At 37.1% G+C, this 22,031-nt stretch overlaps 1 protein-coding gene across 1 annotated transcript in view; it reads left to right on the forward strand.

Moving 5' to 3' along the window:
- Nucleotides 1-4,956: 4,956 nt before the first annotated feature.
- Nucleotides 4,957-22,031, forward strand: part of LOC149010372 (beta-galactosidase 9-like) — a 46,832-nt gene continuing 29,757 nt past the window's right edge. The window contains 8 exon segments of the mRNA XM_089161924.1: nucleotides 4,957-5,276; nucleotides 6,242-6,337; nucleotides 6,457-6,569; nucleotides 7,966-8,032; nucleotides 9,391-9,483; nucleotides 9,943-10,086; nucleotides 10,319-10,407; nucleotides 21,208-21,313. Coding sequence (XP_089018050.1) covers nucleotides 5,097-5,276; nucleotides 6,242-6,337; nucleotides 6,457-6,569; nucleotides 7,966-8,032; nucleotides 9,391-9,483; nucleotides 9,943-10,086; nucleotides 10,319-10,407; nucleotides 21,208-21,313 — 888 coding nt within the window. The 5' untranslated portion in view covers nucleotides 4,957-5,096.

Consider the following 22,031-nt stretch of genomic DNA (forward strand, 5'->3'; position numbering starts at 1 on the left):
CATTAAAATAACGAAAGGGGGGGGGGGGAAGGGGAAACAAACCTTTGGGTAAAAATAATAGAAAAAAACTTAAACACTACAACGTGACATTTGAACAGTCTATAAACAAATCTATACAAGATCAATGTGGAAATCCTTTTCCCTATATATTATTTAAAATGTGATGTACAATATTTTTAACCTTCCAAATGTGACTTATCCAAACACAGAAGTAGAATTGTAAATATGTTCATGGCAATAATATGAAGCTAGATAAAAGTCATACTTCAAAATGCCAATGCCTCAATTATCTATGGCAACCAAAACAAAATTGGCACACAAACAGTAAAAGCAGACAATGGAGGATGTGTTGATAATTGAAAGCAGTGGTTTTGTCATTATGTGATTCCCTAAATACAAGTATCACTTATACAGTGGGGCTCCTACTTTTCCTCTTAGCTCTTGCTAATGTGAATATGTAGAAGAATAAACCATGAACTGAAAAATAAAAGACAAGCAATCAATAAATTAGAAACCATTAAATGCAAAGAGAAGAAAGAGGTGGCGGTCTTGTCTTTTCTACCCACTCTTTCGATTCCCTTTAAAGTGAATGAGAAAACCGTGAGAGTGGAAGGTGGAGTTAACAAGGTTGGTTGACCTTCCATGCTCATCAAACCTATGAAAATTAAATACAAGTAAAAAATATGAGTGGGAAAAGTAATCAAATGTTGAAGAATCTCAAAAAATTAAGCACGCTTTGGAATGTTTTATTGTTAGTAACTTTATTTGTTTTTAATATTTGGGTCTCTCACCCACAAAATCTTGAAAAGGAAGTCATTGCTGGTTTATACTCATACTTTAGTTTCAAAATATCCACCAACAACATCTTCCTGACAAAACAAGACCACTATTCCACTATAGCTTTAACATGTCTCTTTTCAATTGGTATTGAAAGGACATAAAACAATCAATTTTCGTTTCATTTGTCTTTGTCTTCTTCTTTCATTTTTGGAGGGAAAATTTCAATTATTGTGTTTCAATTTAAAAAAAGAAAATTTAGGAGAAAATATAGGTTTGAAGTTTATTAATTAAATATATAAAAAATAGTCGATTTTTATAAATTAAGTGGAAAAATATTCGATGGTTATGATTAGATCTAATATAATCGATGACTGAAATTCCAAACGTGAGAAGGTTTAAAGATTATTAGAAGGGGGACTAAGAATGTATTTCACACATCGAAAGGAAAAAATCGAAAGAAAAAATAATAGAAATACTGAAACTTATAAAAAAAATTGAGGGAGGGCCATTTAGCTCCCATGTGATAGACTTGGGGATAATGACACTACGAAAAGAAGGAAAACCTATAGTAAGAAAGTTGAGGAAAAATTAAGAAAAAACAAAGATTCCTTTTAATTTTTCCTTTTCTCTATATCTCTTTATAACTGCACTTGTTTTTCTATTTCCATATTGTAAATATTAATGTCGACATGGAAATAGAAAAACAAGTGCAGTTAAAGAAAATGAAATTACTTTATGAAAAAGTTTGAAATGTGGCCACACTTTGTTATTTTTCACATTTTTTTCCCCCACAAAATTCCACCTATTTAATGTGGGTTTACTAAGGGATGGTGTGGGAAAGTTAGAATCCACGTCAACAAACAAGTTTTTTTGATTTAATGAAGTTTTTCTACCAATTTTCCCATCCAGTGAACAAAACAAGCCACACTATGAGAATTCATGGAAATTTTTATTTTTTAAATTTTTTTCTCATCCTTTTGTTCCTTCTCCACTTTAGATTTAGTAAATAGACTGTGCTAAAATAAAGTGCCTTAATGAGACTTCAAAGGGGTGGGGTGAGAAAAGTGACATGCCACGTTAGCCTTAATTTAAGGAAGCTTATCTACCCTTTTTTTTTCACACTTATCGAACAAAACAAACTATATTTTGAGATTTAATGAAAATTTTTATTTTTTCTCTCTACTTTAAATTCAACAAACAAACAATGACTCAATTAAACTTTTATTTCACCACAACCAGAAAAATAAAAATCCAAATAAATTGGAAAAGAATTTCTTACGAGAAAAGTTAAATAGGGAATAAGATATACACTATAAGTACCAATCACTTTGGATCTATGTTTTCTCTGTTACCACGACTAACATTACAATGACAAAAAAGGGGGGGGACTTTGGGTGAAGATAATTGAAAAAAACTTGAATATTACGATGTGACATTTGAGCAGTCTATAAACGAATCTATACAAGATTAATATGGAAATCATTTTCCCTATTTATTATTTGAAAAGTGATGTACAAGATTTTTAACTCTTTCTTCGCTTTGTGGGAATCCGACTGATTGAAATATTGTAGTAAATGACATGTCACACAAAACGACATAGAGACCGAAAAATATTACTCTTATCTTTCTTCGGGAGCGTGCCATCAAAAAATATCAAAAGTATGGGAATGACAAAAGTGTCCTACGTGTTGGCTATTTATTTACGGATTCTTTAGACTTTTCATGGTTTCATTATGCGGCTTATGCCCATGGCGTGTGAGTATCCTTTCTCTCTGCGCTCTCTCATCTTCTCTTTCTCTTGTCTTGTCTCATTTAAAGTTCCTTCTCCCTCACCAATGTCACCAACTCACTATGTCTTGTCAAATCTCTCAAAGAAAAAGGGATTTTTTGTATTTTTTTTATACCAATGCTATTAATTTGGAATCATGCATGTGAAGAAACTGATATGATGCCTTTTCTTTCTTAGAACCATTGATGAATTGATACGCTGATCAAGAAAATGAAATAACTTTATGAAAAAAAGTTTGAAATGTGGGCCACACTTGGTTATTTTCCACATTTTTTTTTGCAAAATTCCACCAATTTAATGGGGGGGGTTTAATTAGGGATGGTGTGGAAAAGTTAGCATCCACATCAGCAAACAAGTTTGATTAATTTAATGAAGTTTTTCTACAAACTTTCCCATCCAGTGAACCAAACAAGTCATACTATGGGATTTCATGGAAATTTTTATTTTTAAATTTTTTTTCTCATCCTTTTGTTCCTTCTACACTTCAGATTCAGTAAGCAAACTGTGCCAAAATAAACAATGCCTTAATGGGACTTCAAAGGGGTGGGGTGAGAAAAGTGATATGCCACATTAGCATAAAAACTTCTTTTATTCAAGGAAGAACCCACTTTTTTTATACTTATCAAACCAAACAAACTATGTTTTGAGATTTAATGAAAAAAAATTATTTTTTCTCACTCTATTTTAAATTCAACAAATAAACAATGACTTAATGAAACTTTTATGTCGCCACAACCTGAAACATAAAAATCCAAATAAATTGGAAAAGAATTTCTTACTATAAAAGCTAATTAGGGAATAAGATACACACTAAATACCAATCACTTTGGTTCTATGTTATCTCTGTTACCATGACTAGCATTAAAATGACCAAAAAGGGGGGGGGGGAACTTTGGGTAAAGATAATTGAAAAAAACTTAAATACTACAATGTGACATTGAGCAGTAAGGGCTGTTGGTTACATGAATCCGAGATTTGAAATCTATGGATTCAGACATCAATGCGTTGGTTGTAAAAATCCTAGATTCTCTTCTATAAATTCACTTTTTTATTTGAATAAGTTTATGGGAAGGGGGGAATCCGAGTCAACATTATGATAAATCACGCGTCATAGTTTTTTTGATGAATCCACGTTCATTCCACAACCCACTTTTATAAATTATGAGTCCATAGATTTGAAACCCTAGATATTAAAAATCCCCGGACTCTGGAAAAAAAAACGGCCAAAAAAAAAAAAAAAAAAAAAAAAAGAGAAAATTCCTCTTCTATAAAATTTAAAAAAAAAAAAAAAAAAAATTTAAAACCCCAAAAAAAGAATAAAAAAAACATATAAGAAAGGTGGAAAGGAAAACAAAAACAGTAAGATAATGAAGTAGTGAACTATTCACCTAATAGAAAAATGATCTCATATTTATTTATTTATTTTTTGTAGAAAGAACAAGGTCATGGACCCAACAGAAAACAGAACAAATAAAACACTAATTTGGCCCAACCAACAGATTAGCGTGAAGGTTGCTTTTGTAGAATTTTCATGATCTCCATTCCATTATAAAATATCATTGAACACCAATTGGCTACTTGGTTTATTTCATGTCTAATGTGGGTGAAATGAACATGTCTATTTAATATAAATCTTTGACGGATGTCACTAATATGTTTTTAAACTTTTCTTGAATCTTCGAATAATGATGAATAAACAAGATAGCCTGATGGGAGTAATGTGCTCCATTTTGAGAGCAATGTGCAATTTTATGTTCAATGTCAAAATTTCAGCTTCTAGAACTTTATTTTACATATAAAGATATGTATTCAGCTTCTGATTAATGGATTGATAATTTCTCGTTTAATTATAACAAATGACGAAGCATGAGAGCTTCCAAACACAGAAGGTGGTAATGTAACTGCATTTGTTTTTCTATTTTCATATCTTTTTTTTTTGGTAAAAGGAGTTTATTTCAGAAGAGGCCAAGCAAACGGCACAGAAGACTGGACATGAAAAACCCCAGCTTTTGAAGAGGAAATGGGCCAATAGGTCCTGCTTGGGACAACCAAGGTCCTCCGGGCTAGAGTTATAACGTCGTTAACTTATCAAAAAAAAAAAAAAAAAAAGAAAGAAAGAAAAAGAAAAGAAAGAAAGAAAAAAAACGTGGTAACGATTTTTTTTTTTTTGACAAAGACGTGGTAACGACTTAAATGTATAAAGTTTAGACATTGGACGAGATTTATCATATCGGAAACGAAACTGGAACAGGAACCGACATTGCAACGAGACGGGGATGTCCAAATGTAAGACACCAGCAAGACAACTGAAACGTTGAAAATTTAAGACGAAACTAGCCTTCCGCCTTTGCTTTCCCGACTGGTAGGTTGTCAGAATCGATAAAGCACTAGCAGTTCCGTCATTTTGAGTGTCTTTGTAGGCAAGTTTTCCTCCAGTGACAGATACACTCTTCAAAAGATAAAAGCTTTTGCGTCTTCCATTATCCACTAAAAGAATTTCTCCCTCTCAATTCGTTTTCATGCGAGTATGTCGAGTTCTTGGACCGTGCTTCGATGTCTGGTTCTCGCATGGACGCTTCACCTTGCTAGTTCTTTGGAGTTCTTCAAGCCTTTTAATGTGAGCTATGATCATAGGGCTCTATTAATCGATGGCAAGAGACGTATGCTTATCTCTGCTGGAATCCACTACCCTCGTGCCACCCCGGAGGTACCCAATTCGCATTATTAGTTTGTTATCAAATGTCAAAGTATAATTTCTTCATCAATCTCGTTAACTGGGGGTTTTGGGTCTGTTCGGAGTAGATAGTGTGTTGGAGATACCCTAATGATTGACTGTTGTTCTGAATCTTCTGATTTAGTTGCCATATCGATTCATCTTGTTTGCCTTCAGTTTTCCTTGTAGAATTTGGCTTTTTTGCCAATTGAGCGTCAATGAAGCTTGTTGCAGTTATTTTGGGCTCGGCAACGGTTTGAATTAATATTTCGTCCACCTCGTTTTGGATAATCCATGGTTCCCATGGTTTGTTTAACATAGGCATGCAGGCGGTTGGGCTGTCTTGATTCCTGTTTCCAGAGTTGGTGTATACTGGCTTTTTAGTTTATTTGCCATGCATTTTGTTTGGTTTTAAATTGATGCTACGAGAGTATGTTTTATTCGGTTGATGTGCTAAAAAAGGTCGTTCCAAATGCATAAGGCTCAGACGTATGGCCTGAGTATGTTTTGTTCGGTTGATGTGTTAAAAAAGGTCGTTCCAAATGCATTAGGCTCAGACGTATGGCCTTAGACCTGTTTCCAAGACAAACTAGCGGGCAAGTGTTCGGCAAGTGAGCACTTGATCAATGCCCCAAACACCACCTTTGATTATTATTACTATTTTTAACAGTTTATCATTCTGTGAGAGTGGGAAATTTTGGGGTTATCTTTATTTTGCATTATTGATGGAATAAAGAATCTATAATTGGAAATGTAAGGACATTGTGTTCATTCAACCATAGAGTTCTATTTTGTTTATACAAACTTAAAGATCATCTTCAATTAATACGCTTCTAGCAATTTCCTCACGCTCTCCCACCAAAGAAAAATAGAAAGAAAGAAAGATTGTTTATAGTTTAAATCATATGTCCTCTTTCCTGTTTGAGTAATTTGACTTGATACATTTCATATAATGTCAGATGTGGCCTGATCTGATTGCAAAGAGCAAAGCAGGTGGGGCAGATGTGGTTCAAACTTACGTGTTCTGGAATGGGCATGAGCCCTACAGAGGACAGGTTCTGTAATTCTTGCTTTCCTGTTCTAACTTCAGTTTGCAGATGAACTTGGCTATGTATGCTTTAGTCTAATTGTTTGCCCTAATATGTCCATTTTATCTCTGACACTTCATGTGCAGTATAATTTTGAAGGAAGATATGATCTTGTTAAATTTGTTAAGCTGGTTGGGTCAAGTGGACTTTATCTTCATCTCCGCATAGGTCCTTATGCATGTGCAGAGTGGAATTTCGGGTATTGTGATTAATTCCATTATTTTCTATGTTTTATTTCAACTAATAACTTGCACTTCTTGTTCCATAAAATGCAAACTGAAATGAAATCCTTAGGTATAATTTTGACCAAAATGCAAAGGCATACTTCTATGCAGCATTGACCACATAAAAAGTACTCTTGATGCGACCACATAAAAAGTACTCTTTATGTATTGTGAAAGGAGGAAGAAATAAAAATTGAAATATTCATCATTATGGTTTGTCAAAATGCCACTTCTGCCTTTTTTTATTTTATTTTAGTGGTTCTGGAAGGGGGGGGGGGATTAAGGCAGCATTAGGAATCTCCTTTTCTTTCTTTTGGATGAATAATTGGAATCTCTTTCATTTGGTAGAACAGGCTATTTATGTGAGGACTGGTGCATTTACATACATAAATATAAAATCTGGCTATTTCACTTTTTTCTTTTTTCATGATGAATTTGCAATTGCATGTCCTTGTTATTTTTGGTATGTAAGATGTCATATTTCTGCATTGAAAAAGCTCATGATTGGCCTTCTTTGATTTGATTCAATGAGCTTATTGGAGCAGCCCATCGGCCCCATCCTCATTTTACCATGTGGAATATGACCTTTGGATAGATACTACATGGCTGGATTAGCCAACTCTCAAATTGCATAACTATTCGACAACCTCAATTGCTTGGCCATGAACGCCTATGGTTCTCGGACCGCTATTGTGCACTCTCCCAAATCCTGGATTTTCAAACTTCTACTTTTGTGATTGGAAAAACTCTGTCTGGGATCAAACCTTACTTTTTTGGATGGTACTTTTGTATCTACCTATCCCAACATTTGCGACCTAATCCCATGTGTCTTATATTTTGGAGGCCTTGATGAGATTATTAAAAGGAGTCTGTCAAGCAAACATTTCAAATGACATCCACTAGTTATTGTAGCTTTAAATATCTAAAATTACGTGTAATTTTCACTTTCTTGTTTCCAAATTTGTTTTTCACTACCAAGTATTGTTATATTTAACATGGGAAAAATGCATTGTATCTTTGTATTTTTTTTCTATTCCTTTTCCTGATGAAGAAAGCCACGAACATTTGTTTTAATAAGGATTTGAAACTGGATATTGTACAATTTTTTCTCATGGTTGTTCACATAAAATAAAGGAAAAAGGAATTGATGAGGTACAAACTCATTTTATGTATTCAACTCTGTTTTATTTCTTGAATTATAGATGTCCAATTGTTAACGGCTTTGGAATCATTAAGAAGATTTTGGAAATCTTAAAGAATATAGGAAATATTTGTGATGGAAATTAGTTATGGTTTTGATACTTTTGATGTGGCTAATAGAGGATCCATAAAACTGTCATTTTGCTCACCTTACTTTGGTTAATCTGACAGCGGATTTCCGGTTTGGCTGCGTGATCTTCCTGGTATTGAGTTCCGAACCAACAATGCGGTTTTCAAGGTATTGGATGTTCATGTTTAGATGTACTCAGCCTTATGAATTGCATGTTTCACAGTGTTCACTAGAATCACTACTGTCACGTGAAAGTTTAGGTGTGTCAGATCCAAATTACAAAGGGAAGCAGAAGTTTCATACCATACTGGTCGTTGTTATGAGTAGTATTTTACAGGATCATTTCTCTGTTTTATTTATTCAGACCATCAGCTGAAAAGATGAAGGATACCCTGTTTTCATGGCATATTCTGGTTGGGTTGCTTGGCCTTGTGCCTTGTGCTCAGACTTCTCTGTTTGCTAACCCCTTCTTGTCCATACCTAAAAAACGTAAGCTGTGATATCCAATTATGAGTGTTGGGCCACTTTGGTTGGTGGACCACATTTGTAACCTGAGGTCAAGGCATCGAAATAGCCTCTCAGCAAAATTGCTGGGGTAAAGCTGCACAGTAAAATTGCTCCCCCCCCCCTTCTTCCCCAACTCTGCTTGCATGGGGAAGCCTTCAGCACTAGCTTTGCGCCCTTTGAGCCACTTCACATGCTAGTTTTATGTAAATTTGAGGTTTTAAATTTTTTGGGCTTGGGGGAATGGCTACTTTTTAAGTGGGTTTTAACCCTCATGTTCCAAGAACTAGAGATCTTTTGGTTCACTTTGTTGAGATATTGGAAGTTATAATTCCACATAGGTTTGTTCAGGTCCTTGGCACCTTCATATATACTTGTTCCACTCAAGATTTTGGTTTCAACGCTTCGATATGGTATTTGAGAATGGGTGCACTTGCTGTCTTCCTAAGTTGTCTGTTTGTGTGTGAACTGTAAAGTAAGGTGTGCCGAAGCTGCATGTGAGGGGGGAATATTGGGATGTTGGGAGTTAAGAGTTATAATCCCACATCAGGTTCTTGGTGCCTTCATATACTTGAAAAGCTAGCCCCAGTTACTTGAGGATTAGAATGGCAAAAAGAATGATCATATCTAGGAGTTCCCAAGTCAAGTGTGATGGTTCATTCAGCCCCCAGTTTGCACCTTTGATGTTTTAATTTTTATTTATAGATTTCTTTTCTTAGGGATTGGTGTTATAATTTTTTAATGGGTCTCATCTTTCAACTCTCAAGTTACAATAACTGTAGATCTGGTGCACCTTTTGATTCATTTTCCGTCTAAAACGACTAAATCTACTAAATAATGATTACATGTAGTTCTTGAGCTTTTTTTAACAAAAGAATGGTTTTTCTAATTCAAATTTATTATTGCATCTTAACATTTTCCAGGAGAGAAGCAGAGGTTTTTAAAAGATTGTAGTCTCATGAGCGGAAAGCTTTTAGTTTTTTTTCTAATTCAAATCTTGATTGCATCTTCACATTTTCCAGGATGAGATGCAGAGGTTTGTTAAAAAGATTGTAGATCTCATGAAGCAGGAAAAGCTTTTATCTTGGCAAGGTGGCCCCATCATAATGATGCAGGTTGTGTGGTATTACCATGTTCTTTTGCACATGTAATAGATTTATTAGTGGGTCTGAATTTCAATGTATTATTACTCTTTCATATCAATGGAAATCAACTAGCTAATTGAATTAGCAACCAAAACTATTCAGTATTAGGTTAAGTTCACTGCTTAATTCATATCAGCTAACCTGGGAATAGGTGTTGGCTTCCAACCTGAATAGTGGAGGCCTTATATAGAACCTACTAGGAAAACTATATTATAGAGTAAATAGAAAGCACAAATGTTGGTTTTTGATACTTGTATGGACATAGATGTTCGATATGTCTGATATTTGGAAAATGAAATGTCCATTTTTCTTCACCAGAAAAAAGAAAAAAAGAAAAAAAGAGAAAAGAAAAAAGAAAAAGAAATGTTCTTGTTGTTTGAATGTGGGAGGTCTGAATTTATGTATCATGGTTTCTGGGCCTTTTAACAGATTGAGAATGAATATGGAAATATTGAAAATAAATATGGCAAGGGAGGAAAGGAGTATGTTAAATGGGCAGCAAGCATGGCTCTTGGGCTTGGCGCTGGTGTCCCTTGGGTTATGTGCAGGCAAACTGATGCCCCAGAAACTGTGGTAAGGTCTTTGCACTTACAGTTCCTTCTTGTTTCATTTAAGAAATTATTGTCCCTGTTCAGTCATAAAAGAGACAGTACTGTATTATGTGAAAATTGGGTATTCTAAATTGATTTTCTGCATTGTTAAATGCAGTCTGTTTGTTTGAAAATTTCCAATTTTCTTTGTATGTGAATCCATTCAGGTTTTGGACTTTTTGGGGTATAGCTCTTACTTTTTCTTGCCTTCACAGATAGATTCCTGCAATGCATTTTACTGCGATGGTTTTAGGCCAAATTCTTACAAGAAACCAGCATTTTGGACAGAGGATTGGAATGGGTGGTATGATGACAACCTGACACATTGTAATTTTCATGTTGTTAGCTTTGTCCTTCCATTTAAAATTCTTGATTGCATTCCAAAGAAAGAAGGCACATCTCATTCCATCTCCTGCTAATGGTTGTATTAGTTGCAATCTGCAACCACAAAATTTGCTGCTAGTGGTCGCAATGCCCATTCCCCTCATCTAATCTTAATGGTTTTCTTAGGGCCTGTTTGGTTACATGAATCCAGAGATTTTAAACTTTGGATACACAAAAAAAAAAAAAACACCCGGGGGGGGGGGGGGGAGGGGGAAAAAAAAAAAAAGAAAACACACTAACACAAAAAAAAAAAGAAACGGGGGGGGGGGAAAGGGAAGAGAAAAAGAGACCACCCCCACAACAAAAAAACAAAAAAAAAAAAACCCCCCACCAACCAAAAAACCCTGAAATGATAAAACCCAATAATATTTCCCAAAATCAACAAGAATGCAAGAAATAACAAGAAACACCGGTCATGGGCCGCCACCCCCACACCCACGGGGTCCCAAGAACTCCAAAACACGAATCCTCCCACTCACGTCCCTCCATAACCCTCAATATCCCTCATTTATAATCAAAAACCCAACAACCCTCATCCACATGGCCTCTCATCCAGGGTCCAACCCCCGGCCCCTCGAAAATCACCTGTCCTCAGGTGATGGAATTGTGAAGTTTAGTCGGGATGGGCCGCATAACCGAGAAATCAAAACATCCTCCCAGGTGAATAACACCCCACCGCCAAATCGGACGGAGCCGCAACAAAATTAAACCCATCACACCGCGCATCTCAGGAGCGCAGCTGTGGAAGACGATGGATTTTCTCGCTGCAGCCCCAACGCGCGCCTCCCTCGAAGTTCGTGGTGAAGACGATGGTTCCCCAACGTTGGTTCGGTGGACCATTCGGCAAGCTGGTGAGGCTGGTTTGGGTTGGGTGACCCGTGAGTTATGGGTTAAAGTAATGTTGAAAGGCTTGGATTTTGGGTATACGAAAGGGGCAGGCCCGGAGTGATGATGAAAAGGAGTAAGGCCAAATACATACCCAGGGGAAGAGTAATGGGCGATCGTGGTTTGATGTAGGGATTGGGTTTGGGTTATGAACCGAATGGGCCCAAAATAACATTAAATGGGCAGACATGAACACTAAAATCACGAGTTAACAAAATGGGTTGGATATCGAGTGAATGAAAATGATGGGGGGATAATGGAATGGGTGGGCCCAAGGGGTCTAGGAAAACGCACGGCCCAATCTGAACTAGATCTCGGGCCAAATGATCAAGCATACCGAATTGGGCCCGAAGAAGCTCCGGTCCTAATGTTTGAACCAAATTGATTGACCGGTTGGGGAGGAACCAACCTCAAAACCCAAACCCACCGCTCTCCTTCGTGAATAGAAGGCCGCGCAACCGCGATGTACCGGCCCCCATGCTCCACTCACCGCATCCGATTAAGAGAAAGCCCCCACGTCCGAGGTACCACCAACCACCATCGCTCCACGGGGATCGGACCGGCGCGACTCATCCCACGATACCCAACCGGGGCATCTCCAAAGATGTCGGTTGCTCCGGCAAACCACACCCGGGCGAATCCCGCCAAGAAAATGCCGCCAACTGTGATAGATCAAAGGCCTCCCCCGAGTTGGATGCACCCCAACGCTGACGGCTCCAAAGAGAAGAACGAAACCACCGAACCCCCCACCGAAAGAGGCGCCATCACCCCCCGGATCGATAGCCGATGCCAAGATAAAACCCAATAATATTCCCAAAATAACAAGAATAAGAAAAAAAGATAACACGGCAGGGCGACCCCCACAGGGCCCAGAACAAACAGATACCACCACGCCCCTATAACCCCAATTCTTTTATAATTCAAATAAACAACCCTCCACGGCCATCCTAGGGTCTAACAAACACAAATTATTCCAAAGATTCAAGAGAGAATTTTGAACCAGACTCATAGATTTAAAATTTAGATTTTTGAAGCAAGTATCCCGTCCTAAAGGCGTGAACTCTTGAGTTGATTATTTATAAGATCAATTAGATCTCATGTTGTATAATGAAGGTGATATCTATGCCTTAGCAATATCAATTTCTGAAGGATTAAGGTTCTAAGTTTGCTTTTATTGTTGTTACCTTGTTATAAGATTATGACATGTGAAAGCTAAGTTACTTATAAGATTTAAGTGTTTAGTTTGTTCTAATTACTGATCTGAAGAAATTGGTGAAGCATTCAACCTTGAATCTTCCATTAAGGTTGTAGGTTTTGGCGTTTTGCAAATTGCTTACGTGCCAGGGTGCTCCATCGAGGGTGTAGGTTTTGGTTGAGGAAAGATGGAAATCAGAATAGGAAGGTGCCGTTTTTAAGGGAGCAAGACATCTAGGCAACCTTGGGTCTTCTATTGCTTGGAAAGGGAGGACTTCACAATGTCAAAGGGAGGGACCAACACCAAGGAATTGCCCAATCAAAGCATCCTTCTAGAGAGATGGATACCAAGCTCAAAGGCAGAGGAGGGACATAGGGCTCGGGTGGAGAGGTCATCAGAGTGAGAAGGGATGAAGTGGAGAATAGAGATGGTGGAGGGTGAGGGGACGGGGGAGGGTGAATAGAGAGGACAAGGTTTTGGGACAGAGGGAGGATGGGATGGTAGAGGGGAAGGTATAGAGGGGGGGGGATGTAGGGGGGAGGGGGGAGGGGAGGGCACAGAGGAGGAGGCCATGTTACAGGGAGAAGGAGGAACTGCAGAAGAGAGGGACCCTGAAGGCCAGGGAGGAGCATCCATTATCTTATCAGAATTTATCTGGCTTGGATAGCAAATATTTAGATGATTGTTATCAGAAGCTCTTCTGCTGTTGTTGATCCAGGAAGTCTACCTTTGTCAAGTGGTGGTGGCAAAAATTGGATTTCTTAGTAGAGCGCCCGGGAATTACCAAGGGTTGCCTCATAGCTGGATATGCATCAAGGCCCTGTAGTCTCGAACAGTGTGCTCCATTCACCTTGGTGAGAGCATTGCTTAAGGGGGGAAACCGGAGCTCCTTAGAGATGCCCAATATTCACGAGACTCCACGGGGGATTGCCGGAAAGGGAGAGCTTATTCGAAGCAACCATGTATATAATAGGCCTGCTGCTGACTGCAACCCCAGCCATGCTACTAATCGGAGCCCATGGACCCTAGTAGGGCCAAGGATTATTGTCCCACACAGCAGGCCCATCCCCGGGGGAGGGGGCGAGCCTTGGCCCGACGCGGGGCGGGGGCCGCCTGATTGGGCCTTGTGCCTAGCCTTAATTGGTCCAACTTGGACCCTAAAATAACAAATGTAAATAATGAAAAAAAAAAGTATCACAAGTTAACTAAAAATAAAACATAGAAATATAAGGTGATCCAACCCTACAAAATGATAAAATAGTGAATAAGTTGATAGTGTTGCTTTAAACATAAATAAATTCACACTCCATAATCTATATTGAACTCGAAAGCCATTGCTTTGGTGATGGAAATTGAAAACCCTCCCATTGATATCCTTATTCAACAAATCCAATTCAAAACATTGTAACAAGTAAATCAACGATAATTTAGTATTGGTATTTCGTAGTTAAAGAAAATGATAAGTACAAACCCCGCCAATAAGTTTTTGAAATATCACATGGAGGAAAAGAAAGATGTTAATATTCATGATGAGAAGTTGGGGTGTAGATTTGTTAGATATTAATTCTCATATATTAGTTTTATTATTATAATATACTATCTCGCCTTTAAAAAAAGCAATTTTGGGAACTAAAAATGACTTAGTGAAAAATAAAATTACCTAAAATAATATAAAAAGTGAACTCAAGCTAATATGATCAAAATGATGAAGGTCAAAATCGAGACTTATAGTTATATCAATGTTAATATGAAGATTAGGGTAAAAATCTAGTACAGATGTGGTCAAATTAACATTAAGACAAGAGCCAAATGAAGATGCAAAATAGGAGAGGATGCACATTGGTAATGAGGATATAATTTATTTTATTAATTTTCAAAAACATAACATGCTTTAAAATTTGTTGTTTGGGACAGGCATGTGCGCCTCGAATCAAGCTTTGTTGCGACATGCTATGTTTCTCCCTATTGCTAGTAGGTTGATGGGTGCACGCCGACACACATGGCCTTGTGTGTCCATAAGTCAAAATAGTGACCTAACGGGCGTAGGAAATGGAGCCCACAAAGGAAGGAGCTTGCCAAACTAGGTGGTCACTGATCCCAACTCATACGGAGAATGAATTGGGCCCTGTGTTGATGATCTACAGTTGATTCAAGATCTAGGTGATTCACCCCATTTAACTAGGCGAAACGGTCGGGAATCCGAAATGACGGCACATCACAGAGCATACCTCCTCTCCGAGACCCTACGACATTTGAGCATCCATTTTTTTGGCCCAGTTGAACATCCGGCATTGAGGACCATTTTTGTTTTACAATTTCAACGCATTTGAAACAAAGTTAGCAACATTTTTGGTAGTTGTAGACAGAGAAGAAGTTTCCCAGTGGATTAGAATTAATTCCCTCCAAGGGGGAGGGCAGACCAATCAAGCCAAGATTAGGGCCAAGATCAGGGCCAAAATCAGGGTCAAGATCAGGGTCAAAATCAAGGCCAAAATCGGGGAGGGCAGGGGGCAAAGGTAATCCCATGGACCCTAGTTCGGGGAATATTTTGGCCTAACCCGTAGGGCCAAATCTTTAGCCAAGCCCTAGCGAGGCGTGGCTGCTAGGGCCAAACTTGCACCCCTATGTTTATTTGGTTCCACTTTCACATGTAGTGAGGTGTGATTTTTCTCAGTAGGAAGGCACATCTTATGTCAAGCTAAAAATATATTATTTTTATCTCCCCAAAAAGATGGAAGATCTCAGTGTCTTTAGTATGGGGAGTGACACTAGTTTACCTGATACTCTCTTTTCCCCCTGACCAGATGGGCCCTCAATTGAAAGAATTGATTGGGAGATCTCCATCCACAGTTGTGGCATTGGAAGGCTTCTACCAAAAAGTTTAGGATATTTTTTACAATATTTCTGTGTAAAACTCTGCAGTTTCTGAAACCAAAGAGTGTACCATTTAATTGAAGGATAGTTTCTTAGTGTTCTAAGTTTCATTATTTTTAGGTTATTAGTCTAAATTTGTGTGTCTTATTACTGGGAGACAATTGCTTTTGAGGGCCGGAGTGGAGCGGTGTCAAATGTTTTTCTTGCCCTTGGGGGGGGGGATTGGGGGAATGATAAAGGAAGTTTATGGAAGGATGAAATGGTTTTCTGTTGATTGCAATATTAAGTATTTACAAGGCTATTGGGTTGGGTGGTTTTGCACTTGAGAAATTTGTTGCTCTTTTCTTTTCTTTTTCTTTCTTTCTTTCTTTCTTTCTTTCTTTCTTTTTTTTTTTTTTTTTTTTTTTTTTGGGGGGGGGGGGGGTTATTTATGGTTGAATATAATAATAGAAAGTATTTCAGTTGAGGAAAAAGATGATATAAATAAGTAATAAATACTAATTTTAAGAATATATAAGGGTTAATGAAAATAATAATTACTTATTGTTCTGGTTCATTTTTCATTTTCTATCTATTTTCCCCCTTCTTTACTGCAATCCTAAGTGATTATGTGCTTTATGTGTTTTTTTACTTTTATTTATTTATTATATATTATTTATATATGTTTTTCTAATTCGTTCTTCTTTTCCTTTCAACCCTCTTTTGTAGAAATCATTTAAGCGTGGGGTTTCTTGAAAAATGCATCACCCTACCTCAAAGAATTAGTATCAAATCATATTTAACTTGGTTCGCCTTTTTGTTCTTTTTGCAACAATAAGAAATATAACAATGTAGCTCAAGAGAGGATCTATAGGAATTACATAATTTAATATCAAACCAGCACAATGCAACTCATCATTGCTGTTATGCCACTTCACTATAAAAGCTTGACATAAAAATTTACAGATTTGTTCATAACTTAAGAGGAAATAAATGAAACATAGGACATATATAAGTAAGACTAACTGAGTGGAGAGAAAAATCAACAACAAGAGGAAGAAAAACTAGCCTTGTCCCAACTAATATGGGTCGGCTACATGGATTCTTGCCTTCCAATTAGCTCTGTTTGAGGCCAAACTAAATACTAGGCCTAAGCTATGCATATCCTTTCTCACCACTTCTCTTAAAGTTTTCTTAGGTTTGCACTAGCTCTTTTAATTCCTTTAATTTGGACTAAATCACTTATCCATACAGAGGCATTTATTGGCCTTTGTTAAACACGGCCGTGCTACCTCAAACTACTTTCTTGTAGCTTATCATTTACAATAGCTACTCCCAAACAGCTCTAAGATGAATCTATCATCATTCCTTATCTTCCTAGTTTTTCCACTCATCCATTTTATATCCTCATTTCAGCTTTTACACTGAATTTATCTATATGATGCTTTTTAATAACCCAACACTCTACACCATACATCATAGCTGGTCATATGACGGTCTTATTAGAGTTTTCCTTTGAGCTTTAAAGGAATACGTCGATCATACAAGACTTGGACACACCTCTCCACTTCATCCACCCTATTTTAATTCTTTGGGAAACATCATCGTCTGTATTCCTTTTCTATTTATGGTTGAGCCCAGGTACCTAAAATAATCGCTTTGAGGAATCGTTTGCTCATCAAGTTTCACCACCGCATTATTTGCCCAATCATGATCAAAGTTACAAATTAGATATTCCGTTTTCGTTTTACTTATTTAAAGCCTCTTGATTTCAAAATTACTCTCCATGATTCGAACTTGGTATTAGTCCTTACTTGTGTCTTATCTATCAACACAATATCAGTAGCAAAAAACATACACCATGTAACCTCATCTTGAATGTCTTTGGTTAATTCATGCATTGTAAGTTCAAATAAATATGATCCTACATTATACTTTGAAAGTTATCTACTTTATATTCCATCCAAAGAAGGAATATTAGAGACATCATGCATTATGACTTCTTACTTTGACAACAGTGAAAGACAAAAAAGCAACTGTAGTGTCATGGTAAAAAATTCGAGGGAAACTCAAGTTTTGACCGGGTGAAAATGGGAAACTTAAGTGGAAACTTGGAAATTTCGAGGAAACCGAGGACTTTTCCGTACAAGTTTCAACATCAAGTTTCGACAGGTTTTAGAGAGTATTTTGGGGTGGATTCTGTATTTAAGCTAATTAGAGTATAAAGAACACATTGGTTGTATTTTGCTAAAAAAATCAATGTAGATATGTCATTCAATGTACATAACATCAATGTAGAGTTGTTCGAAAAGTATATTATAAACTTAACTACTTAAGCACATAACGTTCAATATATAATTTCTAACTTCAAAATAGTTGATAATAAAAGGAAAATACAACTTAGTGTTAAGAGGAGTGCCAAGAGTGGATTCATCCTGTGAGCTGAATAGTATTATGCCTGTAACATCCTCTCCTCCAACCAACGAACATAGGTATCCCATAACATTTTATGCCTATGGCTGTCAAGGTAATCGACTACCGTAACTTTATGAGTCTGGTCATCAACATACTTAAGATAACCAGCCTGAGGGAATACGCACTTTGGATAGGGAAGTCTTGATGGAGGGGGTATTTGTCGTGGTATTTGGGAAAACATGAAATAAACAAAAAAACTGAAAATTTGGGAAAGCTACAAAATTTACAGGAAAAAGTACCAAATTTTCACGAAATTTCCCAGGTTTCCACGAAATTTCCTAAGTTTTCACAAAATTTCCCAAGTTTCCCAAGTTTCCCACGAAATTTGGTAATTTTTCCCTCGTGAACCAGCTGGTCCAATTGGGTTGAACAAAGTTTCGACAGGTTTCGAGGTTTCGACAGTTTCGATCGAAACTGAGGACTTTTTTTCGGTCCTCATGAGTTTCGTTTTGCATTTTTACCGAAATTTCGCACATTTCAACTGAATTTTGTACCATGTGTAACGTCACTAAGATTTCCTAGAGGTTAACTTAGGCTCTCTTCGGTATGGTTTACATTTTCACTTATTTTTCAAAAATCAATACTGAAAATCATTTTAAGTCGAGATGTAAAGTTCTTTTGATAACTAATAGGTGAATAAGTTTTATACAACGGGTTGAAGTTCCCTTGATAGCCAGTTCTCATGAATTCATTGGCAAATTCAGGTTCTCTCTCAAAACAGGGTGCCACTTCTTGAAGTTGCCATTCAATCCTAGAAAAACTGCTGCTTCCTGGTAATGTAAGGGTAGTTTGAGCAGTAGGACCAGCGTGTGACACATGCACCACTTGAGCTAGCATGACTACTGTTTCTAGCAGTAGGTACTTCATGTTTGTGTTTTCCCTCGTATGTTGTAAATTTGTAATCACAGATTTGAGATCATGTAAGGCTCTTTCAACATTCTTCCTCCAAGTACTTACACATCAAATTTCAACCCTGCAAGTGAAAAACTTTACTGTAATTTCTTGAACATGGATTAGTTCTTAGAAATGAAGTTAATCACAAGGGCGGAATGCAAAACAGAAGAGGAAGAACTGGGAAAGGAGAGAAGGTGGATATGGGTTTACTTACCTTGTCCATGATGATTGGATTATTTAATGTGGTACTGTGTTTTTGTGCTGACAAATGAGATACAAAGCTGCCATAAGGATATACAGATAAAAGTCCTCCAAACGTTATCTATGTGCCTTCTCACTGCCACACGATTATCAAGTCCATAAGAAACCCATAGAATACTTCTCTCTTGCTAACATAATCGACCCAGTTCCCCTAACCAAGGAGATTTGTTACTTTGATGGTTCTCCAGAGTTTCATGTCTTGTGGCAGCAATTTTTTAGTAGTTTGCACCCACTGGTCTTCTATAGCTTCTTCTCATCTGGGCTTTGATGGAAGCTTTGCAACATTGGGGATTTTCCAGCCTGAAGTAAAAGATGGATTTGACACCCACTTAACAAGGCAGGGACAGTTGGGATCTGTGGTATGAGGACTCAAAGTGATGACCAGAAGAAACAATTATTCTTGCTTCACTTCCAAAGGTAAACATTCTATGGTTCGTAACTACCAAGATTATTATTGGCTTGCCCTTGATCAAGGGGATATATGTTTGATGATTACATGGCATATGCGGATCAGTCGCAGCCCAAAATTGCACTAAAACCAGAATAATAGTGATTAGGGTTATTTGATGAAAGAATTCAACTTGCAGTATAGTGTCACTGCAGTCAGAACATTGGATCAGTGGCTTCAGTTTAAACCACAGAACAGTATGATTTTATCATGGTTTTTAATGGATAGGATGAAAATCCATATACTCGGGGAATCCTGCCAGGAGGCCTCTGAGGGAACTGGACGTATTGAATTTTGAGCTCATATATCTGCAGCTATTACTAACTACTAATATAGCAGATGCAGATGCTGAATTGCTTATTTGTAATTATCTGGTTGTGTGGTTGGGGCGGCCGTTGGATCCATTCTGAAGGATAAAAAACAAGGCGTGCTCTTGTTTCACCTGCATTAAAATAGCAAAATTACATTGTCGCAGAAGAAATTTAGACCAGGCATTATCAGATTTCTGGCGGCACAATCTGAAATGGATGGTGTCAACATTGTTTTCAGATTCATAAAGCAGAGGATGCGTAGAGTCAAGCAATGAGGAGGGGAACAATTCTTCACATTATCTGCCTTCTCAGCATGGAAGCATTTCCTGTGCTGGTGTCTAATCTGAGTCATCTGACCCAAGCCTTCCGTTCCTCGAGGTGCTACGGCATAGATATGCAAAAGTTTCTGACTATACAAGTGGAAGAATACTGAGGTTTCAATGCTACCATTGGTGTCTCCAGACTGCAAAGACATCTATGCTATTATGATCTAGATAACCTGATGTTGACAAAACTAGGTGAAGAAGACCCCGACTTTAGGTAGAGATAGAAAAATTCCCTGATTATGTATATCCAAGGTTTATAATATCCACGATATAATAGGACACTAGTCAATATGTATATCCATATTTGATACAATCGATATATCTTTCTATTGGATTACATTAAAATACATTGACCAGCATGATACAATACTTGATACAACATGATGCATCTCTTAAAATCACCTAACCAATACGATACGCGATACCAATACCTACTTCTTGGAAGATGGAGAAAACTGCTAAACTTAATAAGAAGTGGGAGTTGTCCCTTTGATCGAGAACTCTTCTTCTTCCCAAATCTATTCTTGAGAAGATGGAGATGTGATTATCCAGAGAGTCAAGAGAGAGTAGAAATACGTGGATTTGTAAAATTTTAATTGTAATTACTAATTAATAATAATATTATTGAAATTATAAAAAGAAAGTTTACAGTTTTAGACATATTAATCATGCACACTTAAATTAATGATTGGTGGTAATTTGGAAAGTAGGGGAAACTTTTAGAGAAATTTAAGAGGCATGGAAGAGAGGAAAATAAACGAAGTTGAAGAGGTTTGAAAATATAAGATTGGTTAGAGAAAATTTAAGGGAATTTCAAGATATTGGGTATTGTTGCATTATTTGTTAAACTTATCAAATATACATTTATACTCTCTCTGTCCCCCTTTCCTTGGTTTTTTTGGTAGCATGAATCTTCTATTTTTCACTTGCTTCTATTTTTATGTACTTTCTCTCTTCCTTTCCTTGTTTTTTTGGTAGCATGAATCTTCTCTTTTTCACTTGCTCATGTCTTTATGTACATTTATGTATATGCTAATGTTTAACTTCACTTATGTGAATTTATTTTTTGAAGGTATACATCTTGGGGCGGAAAGCTGCCTCATAGGCCAGTTGAAGACAATGCATTTGCCATAGCTCGTTTTTTCCAACGTGGTGGGAGCTTTCATAACTATTATATGGTAACGTAAATATCCAAGTTACTTAAATCTAGCTGTTTTAGTACTAAATTTAAAAGAAAGTCAAGCCTTAATTCTTATTAGAGCTAGGTCATTAGCCACTTGCCCTGGGAAGCTGAGTAATGTAGTTTTCTATGTTAAAAATTCAAAAACCATGGTTGGGAATTTTCAATATTAAATTAGCCAAGCTACTGATTCAAGTTTCCCTTAAGACTGTGAACTAAAGACTAAAAAGTTGTTTAAATTGAGGTTTTAGTAAAACCAAGACCTGTTTAATTGAGGTTTTAGAAAACCCAAGACTCTTGCCAAGTATTTCTAGTTATACCCTGGATTACTGGAGCTTCATAAGTTCACACACACACACACACACAAGACTGTATATTTTTTTTAAAGAATGAGGAACCTATCTTTTTTTATCTACTACCCCTCAGCAAATTGAGCAAGTCGTACAAGCTTCTTCTTTTTTTTTTTTGGGGGGGGGGAAGGGAATATGGTGATAAACACCATGGACCATGGAAAAGGTGTCCAGTCCAATTAAAGAGTGGTGAGTTGCTCATCTGTCTGTTGGAGAGACCTCATTTGAGCAGTCGTGTCTGGAGAAGAATTGATTCTGTCTCTACTCTCTAGTGAATTTGGGAGGAATAAGGAGGTCCTGATTTGGCAAGTCATTTTACTAACCATGAAAAGCGTGCCATAATTTGATCCAGGTGGAATTTTAGGT

The sequence above is a fragment of the Hakea prostrata genome, chromosome 7, assembly GCF_041222555.1.
Source record: "Hakea prostrata isolate BN-2017 chromosome 7, UWA_Hpros_2, whole genome shotgun sequence".
NCBI lineage: Eukaryota > Viridiplantae > Streptophyta > Magnoliopsida > Proteales > Proteaceae > Hakea > Hakea prostrata.